The sequence below is a fragment of the Mesocricetus auratus genome, unplaced genomic scaffold (assembly GCF_017639785.1).
Source record: "Mesocricetus auratus isolate SY011 unplaced genomic scaffold, BCM_Maur_2.0 Super-Scaffold_100027, whole genome shotgun sequence".
NCBI classification, from domain to species: Eukaryota; Metazoa; Chordata; class Mammalia; order Rodentia; family Cricetidae; genus Mesocricetus; species Mesocricetus auratus.
Genome location: NW_024429208.1, coordinates 23,363,618 through 23,371,732, shown reverse-complemented (window position 1 = coordinate 23,371,732; position 8,115 = coordinate 23,363,618). Strand labels below are relative to the sequence as shown.

At 49.4% G+C, this 8,115-nt stretch overlaps 1 protein-coding gene across 1 annotated transcript; it reads left to right on the top strand.

Annotated features, from left to right (window-relative positions):
• Window positions 1–37: 37 nt before the first annotated feature.
• Window positions 38–5,245, top strand: Pcbd1 (pterin-4 alpha-carbinolamine dehydratase 1). Its single transcript, XM_005070842.4, has 4 exons — window positions 38–1,269; window positions 3,160–3,291; window positions 3,685–3,765; window positions 4,733–5,245. Exons 1-4 carry the CDS (start codon window positions 1,267–1,269, stop codon window positions 4,829–4,831), a joined length of 315 nt encoding a protein of 104 aa, XP_005070899.1. The 5' UTR covers window positions 38–1,266; the 3' UTR covers window positions 4,832–5,245.
• Window positions 5,246–8,115: the final 2,870 nt, after the last annotated feature.

Genomic DNA, 8,115 nt, shown 5'->3' with positions numbered 1-8,115 from the left:
TTTATTGGCACATGGAACACTTGGGATAGGCCTCAAAACAAGTAAGCTGAGTATATGCTATGTGGTTTTGTGTATGGAGTTGTCTAGAAAACTCAAACTACTCTACAGCGACTGAAAATGGTTGGCTTAGGAGGAGCCCTGGAAGGAGAGGGTACCAGGTGGCACAAGGGACTTCAGAGCTGAGGCTCCTAGTCTTTTGTGCCGAAGGTTTCCTAAGAGAAGCATATGTCTCACCCTGATTCTGGAATTGTCAGGGTCAGAGCCTGGGCCCTGGCAGCCCTAACAAGCCAGGCCTGGCCATCTGTTCTCCATATGCCAACTAAAGAGACAAGTCATCGCAGAGGTTCAGTTCATGCACATAATCTGAATCTGACTCGCAGCACCCGTATCAGGTAGCTGACAACAGCACGTAATTCCAGTTCCAACGGATCCACAATGCTCCCTTTTGGCCTCCATGGCACTTACATGCATGCTGTGCACATAAACTCATGCACACACACACACACACAAACTCACACATACATACAAATAAATACATCGTTTTGAAAATTAAAACATTGGAATGCAGAACAAGGTAGGTGGTGATTGTATTCGATGTGGCCACACTGGGAAGAGAAGCCAAGAGGTCCGGGATCCTCCAAGTCCATCTTGGAGGACAGGAGGAATGCCTAACTAAGCAGATGCAGTCAGTGAGTGGTCACCTTCAACGTGGTCTGGCAAGCTGTCAGAACGCTGTGAAATCTTTCCAGTAGACAAGTTTTCTTCTGGTTGGCACCAGCTCTCGGCCTTTTCCTTCTCCTAACGCGATTCCTAGGGGAATTCCGATTTCTGGGGGTCCGTTGTTTCAAAAGCTGACAGCCCAATGGAGGGACACAGTGTCTCCGTTTAGATATCCTCTCTCCTGCCAGGAAGGTTACAACGGTGCTCTTTACCTTTGTGCAATTCAGTGTGTGTCGCTTTTATCTGCGTGGCTTTTGCCTTTTGTCGTTATTGATATAACAACAGGTCAGGCAGTCTGGCACTCAGAGTCCTCTAGCAGACAGACAGCAGAGCGAGGAGCCAAAGTCTTTGCCCTGGAGGCCATCACGCAGCCATGCTCACAGAGCACAGGGCACAGAAAGCGCTGGAAGGGCGTGGAGCAAGGAGGACCCACGTTAATCATTACCCGGCTGCGGCCGGATCTCTGCCCCGCCCCCGCGGTGGCCTGCTGCCTGCCGGCCGCTTCTCCTTCTCCCTCTCTGCCGCCACCTGCTACCCGCCCTGGACATGGTAAGTGCAGGAGGTATGGCGGACCCTGAGCGGGGATCTGGAAGTGGGGCGAGGGCTCCGATGCTGAGGGGTGCGGGCAATGCCATGGCATCGGGCTAGGGTCACTTTGCCCTCAGGGGTGCTGGGATGCAGATAGGGGAGGTGGCGGCGGTGGCGGGCCTGGAGAGACTGGAGCCTGGCCTGTCTGCTGGCGGGTTCCGGCAGGGTGTGGCAGGAAGGCGGGTCTCCGTGACGTGGCCCTGGCTCTAGCTGGTCCCTTGGGGTGCGGGATCTTGGCAGGGCTCAGTTCTCTCTGCACCTTAGTGCTGTCCCCGGTCTTGTCCCCGCCCTAGCACCTAGCTGGGATTCTGTGTCCCACCTGGGTGTGGAGATGGGTCAGGATCTCAGGTCCTTTGGAAAGGGGTACCCCTGTAGCTGCTAGACCCGCAACTCTTCCCAAACAGCGCAATTCTCTGCACCTCCTTTGGAGCGGCCCGGGATGGGAGGGCATTTTGGCAGCGGTGGCCTGGGAATGGTCATTGGGGACCAAAGACACAGGCTTGGATAATCAGTAATTCCTGGGCCCACACTGCCAGAGGCTGCCAGAGCTTTGCTAAGCAAACAAAGCCCTTATCCCTCTGACCCCAGAGTCCAGAGTGCTGTCATTCTAAGACTTGGAGGTTCTGAAAACTCTAAAGAGAAAGTACCACCCCGTCCTCCCCCATGCCCCCCTAAATCCCACTAATTAACCTGTACCCACTACTCCTTTGGAAGGCAAGAAAAGAAAACAAAAACAAAAACCAGTGGGTTCTGTTGATACCTGGTTGGTATCTGGTTCAAGGGCTCAGCTTATCAACCATGCGATCTGGAAAGGCCTCCCTGTTAACCACAGGGCAGACTTCTGTTGCCTTCTCTACAAGCATCCCTTGTCAGTGCAGGAGAGCGATGAGGTGGTGTCCCTTGTTTCTGAGAGTACACACACCAGTGATGGGTCTGTAGGCCCCAGTGCTGGCCTCTAGCCTGTCACACAGGTCTTCTTACCTGAGGAAGAGCTTTTTTTTTTTTTTCCGGTTTTTCGAGACAGGGTTTCTCTGTATTGCTTTGGAGGTTGTCCTGGAACTCACTCTGTAGACCAGGCTGGCCTCGAACTCACAGAAACCCGCCTGCCTCTGCCTCCCGAGCGCTGGGATTAAAGGCATGCACCACCAATGCCTGGCGAGGAAGAGCTTTTTAAATGTTAGTTTGTACTTACGATCCCAGCGCTGGGGAGGCAGAGATAGATGGATCTCTGAGGCTCAATGGCTGGCCAGCTTAGCCTACTTGGTGAGAGAACTTGTCTAAAAAAATAAGGGAAGAGAGGACTGGAGAGTTGCTCGGTGGTTAAGAACACTGGCTTCTTCTATACCGAAGGACCTGGGTTTGGTTCCCAGCACTCCTGTGACAGCTCACAACTGCATGTGATTCCAGTTTTAGGGCATACACACTCTTCTGGCCTCCTCAGGAACCAGAATGTGAAGGCAAAACACCCTTACACATAAAATAAAAATTTGAATGAAACAATTTAAAATAAATTGTTTAATTAAAATAAAGGCAAATGATACATGAAAATGACATCTGAGGTTATCCTGTGGCCTCTACACACATACATGCACACACCCACACAAACACATACATCGAAAACCAAACAAACAAAAAGCCCCAAACAAAAAATATAGGGCCCAAGAGCCTGTCAGTAAACCAGCCCAGACCCCACCTCTTAGCAGGACACTTCCCTGAAAACCTACAGGTCTGTTGCTTGCTACAGGGCGCTTGGTCCACAGCAGCCAGCACTAGCTGAATTCCTCCCAAAGCTCGGGGGCATGTTCTTGACCTATAAAAGGAATGCCCTGGGGCCTCTGCTCTCTCTTCTAGGCTGGCAAGGCACACAGACTGAGTGCGGAGGAGCGGGACCAGCTGCTGCCAAATCTGAGGGCTGTGGGGTGGAATGAGCTGGAAGGCCGGGACGCCATCTTCAAGCAGTTCCATTTTAAAGACTTCAACAGGGTATGTGGAGTTGGGGACTTACCAGGCCATACTCTGCGTTCATGTCATGTCCTGTTAGGCAAGGGGAAATACATATCCAAGTGACCTGCAAAAGGAAGGGCCTTGGACCCTCCCTTCCGGGAACTTGAAGTCTTTGAAGGACAGTCCTCCAGAGGGTAGCAAGCGCATGTCCTTCTGAAGGCACTTCAATAAACAGCAAAGAACTGGCAAATACTAACAGCCTGCACTGTTTGCACCACGTTGGGGATGCTAGTAACATTATCACAGGCTTCAGAATCGGGGGCAGAATGCCACAGGGGAGGGGACTAGAGCTCCAGAAGCCCCTGGAAGAAGCTGGGCTATCCTCGTGTATCTAGGCCATGACAAGGTTTGGGTCTCCTTTCATTTTACCAGGCTTTCGGCTTCATGACAAGAGTGGCCCTGCAGGCTGAAAAGCTGGACCACCATCCTGAGTGGTTTAATGTGTACAACAAGGTGAGTGGAGCTGCCCCACCCACCCCGTTATGCCCCGCCTTGCCCTTGTACAACTCTTAGAACCCCAAGTCTTCCTGAAGGTTTGCTCTTGGACCTCACTGTGGGTCCTTCCTCACCAGTAAGTTGATGGCCACTTCTATCTATCCCCTTCCTAGAGCCAACAGAGACTCCCCACAAGACAACCAGTCTCACTGTTGATAATAAGTGCAAAGAATAACACTTTGACTGTGGCCAGGCATTAGGAAGGCGAAACCCAAGAAGGGAAGCCGAAAGGAAGGGCATACCCACCGTAAACAGCACCAATGGCTTTATTCTAGATGGAAGAACGAGAGAGCAATACAACGGAACTCAGTTGTCTGTGCCAGCAGATCAGACTGTCTTATGAGCATGCTAAGAGTTCTGCTGGACTGATTATAAAAACCTGAAGGATGTGTTTTGGCCACCTTCGGTTCTGATTTTAACTTTTGCCTTTAAAAGAATGTTTCTAAACATTTGTTTGGTGTAGTGTGTGGGCATGTATGTGCTGTACCCGTGGAAGTCAGAGGACAACTTGTGGGAGTTTGTTCTCTCCTACTCTGTGGATCCTGGAGGTTGAACTCAGGTTGTCAGGTCCGTTGGCAAGTGTCTTTTCCCACACAGTCATCTTGCTGGCCGCTGCTTTTTGTTTTTTTTTTTTTTGCTCCTAATATCTGGCTGTGATTTTTCTTTTTATCCTATTACTGAAGTCATCATTATCAAGTGAAAATGGTATGTCCGCAGCTTGGCACCTTTCTTAGAGCTGTCGGAAACAGTGGCCAGTACTGTTTTCAGGAATGACTAGTGGCGAGTTTCTGTCCTCAGAAGGACTTCCATTAACCGACTATTATCCTGCAGTCCCTGGTAGACTTGAGCCCACAGCTGGTGGCTCTCTTGCTCTTCCTGGGAGGGCACTTGCCTGCACCTGAACTTCTGGTTTTCTCTCATTCAGGTCCACATCACCTTGAGCACCCACGAGTGTGCTGGTCTTTCAGAACGGGACATAAACTTGGCCAGCTTCATCGAGCAAGTCGCTGTGTCTATGACATAGATCCGCCCCTTTCCATATTTCCTGGGGGGAAGGAGTGACTGAACAAGACACCTAGGGAGGAGACCGAGGAGGCTGGCCCTTGGTCCCTGCTGCTTGCAGTGAACACCACTTCCATATAGGGATGAGTCCCCGTACAGGAAGATGTAGGTGTCAAGACCAGGAACTGACACCTTTCCCTGTGTCACCCTCCTCTGCCGTTTGAATAAGGTCTTTTTTTCTCCATAGGCTTCCCAGCAGCAGTATTGTTCTTTCCAGGCTGGATCTTGCTCCTTTTCTACTCTTTCGAGTTCATTATTCAAGTAGCTGTGTTAAGTCATGACATACAGTTCAGTCTCAAACCCCACAACTAAAACAAGCCCCACTGTATGATGGACACTTGCTTTTATGCCTCCAATAAAACTATGCTATCAAGTGGTTCAGCATCTAGAACCTTCTTTTCCAAACAGGTCATGCCAAACTGAAATCAATCATATTTAGCTTTTTAGGGTTTTGGTCTGGTTTCTCGAGATAGGGTTTCACTGTGTAGCCCTGGCTGTCCTGGAACTCAACTCTGTAGACCAGGCTGGCCTCAAACTCAAGAGATCTTCCTGCCTCTGCCTCCTGAGTGCTGGGATTAAAAGACGCTCACCCCCACCACCCAGGCACAACCATGTTTTAGAGGGGTTTGTTCTGGTTTTTGAGGCTCTGGGGATCAAACCCAGGGCTTTGTACATGCTTGGCCAACAGGGATGATCTCACTAAGGCTATAAGTCTGTCCCCAAGGGAGGATGCCAGTTATACCTCAGAGACCAAAACTGCTAATGGCATCAGGAATAGGGCAAAGTGCGCATACAGCATGTGAACATACATCTAGAAAGGCAGTATACAGCCATGATTTTCTTCCTTCTGCTATTATAGCTAATTTTGTATGAATGAACCTAGATATGCCATTAGGTATCAGATTCAGGCTGAGGTTAAGCTTTGAATTGGTCCTTAGTAAAGCAGATTACTCTAATATAGGTGAGCTTTGTTCAATCAGTTATACAGGGCAATAAGGCTGCCTATCCTTCACATGGAACTCCGGATTCCTACTTAAGCTGGGATTATTAGTACATTCCTGACGTCATGGGTCTTGAGTTGTAGGCTGGAACTGCTCCTCTAACTAGCCAACTTGGCTTCCATTATCATTGGAACCAGTTCTTTACCCTAAGTCCCCTTCTGTGTATATTGGTCATTTCCAATATACTGTCTAATACACTGGCCTACATCAGAGACCAACAACATCTTAAGACCTCCAGTTCTGACCGCTTCTACAAGTCTCTGTCTCAGCAAAGGGCTTACCTGCTGATACTTTACAGGGAAGACAAGGTAGTATAGTTATTAATGGGCTATTTGCTACTGTAGCAGTTAGAGACAGTTAACACAGGTCAGGTCCCTGGCTAGGAATTCACAGGTGTAGAAAATGCCCAAGTGACAAAATGGTTAAGAATGGAAGCCAAGCCTAATCTCATCTACACCTGCATGTATGCCATAAAGACATCCAGAGCAGTAGACAGAGCAGCCGTCCCTACTGTAGTCTTCACATATATGACTCTTGGCCTGGAGCCTAATGAGCCTAGGTAAACTGGTTCCCCCCAGGGTCAGAAGATGAAGAGGGTGGCATTGAAAAATGAACATGCTGTTGAGAGGGCTGCTGGCCCTCCCCAGTCATGCTAGTGATAACCGGCAGTCTGTCTGCACAGCTGAACATCAAGACCACCCAGACCCAGACAGCGGCACCTCTGTTCCACTGCAACAATGTTCCCAAGTGTGCTTGGCTCTGACAACTGAGGGCAAGGGAAGAAAGATAGAAAACATGGAGGACGGGCTATGCTGTGGATGGTCTTCCTATTCCACTTACCGTGGATCTGGATTTGAAAATGCTCACTTAGGTGGCTCCAAATCTGTACAAGGCACAAATCTGTATTGGCAAGTGACAGGCAACAGCTTTTAGAAACTAGTGTTAGTCACAGACCAACCCAGGTCACTGAAGTCCTAGGGGAGGGCACCAAACAGAGGAGGGGCAAAATGACAATCACATATAATCACAAGTGGAAAGAAGGCCAGAATCTCCACAGCAAGAAAAGCCTGTCAAACTGGGCCTGAGGGCATAGGCCTGGAAGCCACCTACTTGGGAGGCTGAGACAGGAGAACCAAAAATTCAAACCTAGTCTGGACAACTGAGTCAGAATCTACCTCAAAACTAAAAATACAACATAAAAAAGGGCTTGGAACACAGCTCTGTGGTAGGACTTTTACCCACTGTGTATGAGGCCCTGAGTTCAATACCCAGTATCCTGGGAAAGGGGCATTGTCAAAGCCTGACTTTTGCCTACCCAGACTATAATTGGTGACTATCAGAGTAGGTCTGCCATTGTTTTTGTCACCGCTGGGTATGGCTGAGGCAACCTGGTACCATCAAGAACCACACCAAAGACAAAAAGGTATGCAGCCATCAGCATCCCAGCTGCTCTTTAAGTTCAACCAGGTCTGTCCAAGGTAGACTGGTGATTGATCATCTTCAAGTGTACTGGGGACGGTCTTAGGGTTTTCTAGTGACCAGGGATCTGGGTGATTTGTTAGAATGCACTAAAAGCTTGTTGGTGTTAAAGCCGGGCTACCTGAACCACAGGAAGTCTTTTCTTTTTTTTTTTAAGATTTATTTATTTATTATGTATACAGTGCTCTGTCTGCATGTATGCCTGCAGGCCAGAAGAGGCACCAGGTCTCATTACAGATGGTTGTGAGCCACCATGTGGTTGCTGGGAATTGAACTCAGGACCCCTGGAAGAGCAGTCAGTGCTCTTAACCTCTGAGCCATCTCTCCAGCCCAAGCCTTCTCTTTCTTATTCAGAAGAGAATGTGACACAAGCACTCATTCATTATTACCCAGGAGTGTTATAGGCCCCCAAACCAAATGATGGGCTTCTGAATGCCCAGACAGAGCCACGTTGTCCAATTGGTAGGGGACCACCCAGATGGCTAATCCATGTTCTGGTACAAGTGGATGGAGAGGAAGTCAGGACCACGGCCCCAGGGAACTATGGGCCAGGACTATAGATCTCCCTGGCCAGACATAACCACAGTTCCTAGAGACAACAGTCCCTGCCGAAGTGCCTGGACATGATGGACACTGCAGTAGGTATGTCAACTTCACCACCAGGGATGGGGTGTGGGGGGGACGGAATGGGGGACTGTTCACCAGTTTCCCATTCAGCAACTGCTGTATTTGTGATCTGTCTACAATGAATGCAACCATCCAATGA

Bases quoted from the DNA above. Each gene is read 5' to 3' on its own strand.
- Pcbd1 (XM_005070842.4), top strand. The intron at 3,292-3,684 runs GTATGTGGAGTT...TCATTTTACCAG, and splicing joins ATTTTAAAGACTTCAACAGG to GCTTTCGGCTTCATGACAAG. The intron at 3,766-4,732 runs GTGAGTGGAGCT...TCTCTCATTCAG, and splicing joins GGTTTAATGTGTACAACAAG to GTCCACATCACCTTGAGCAC.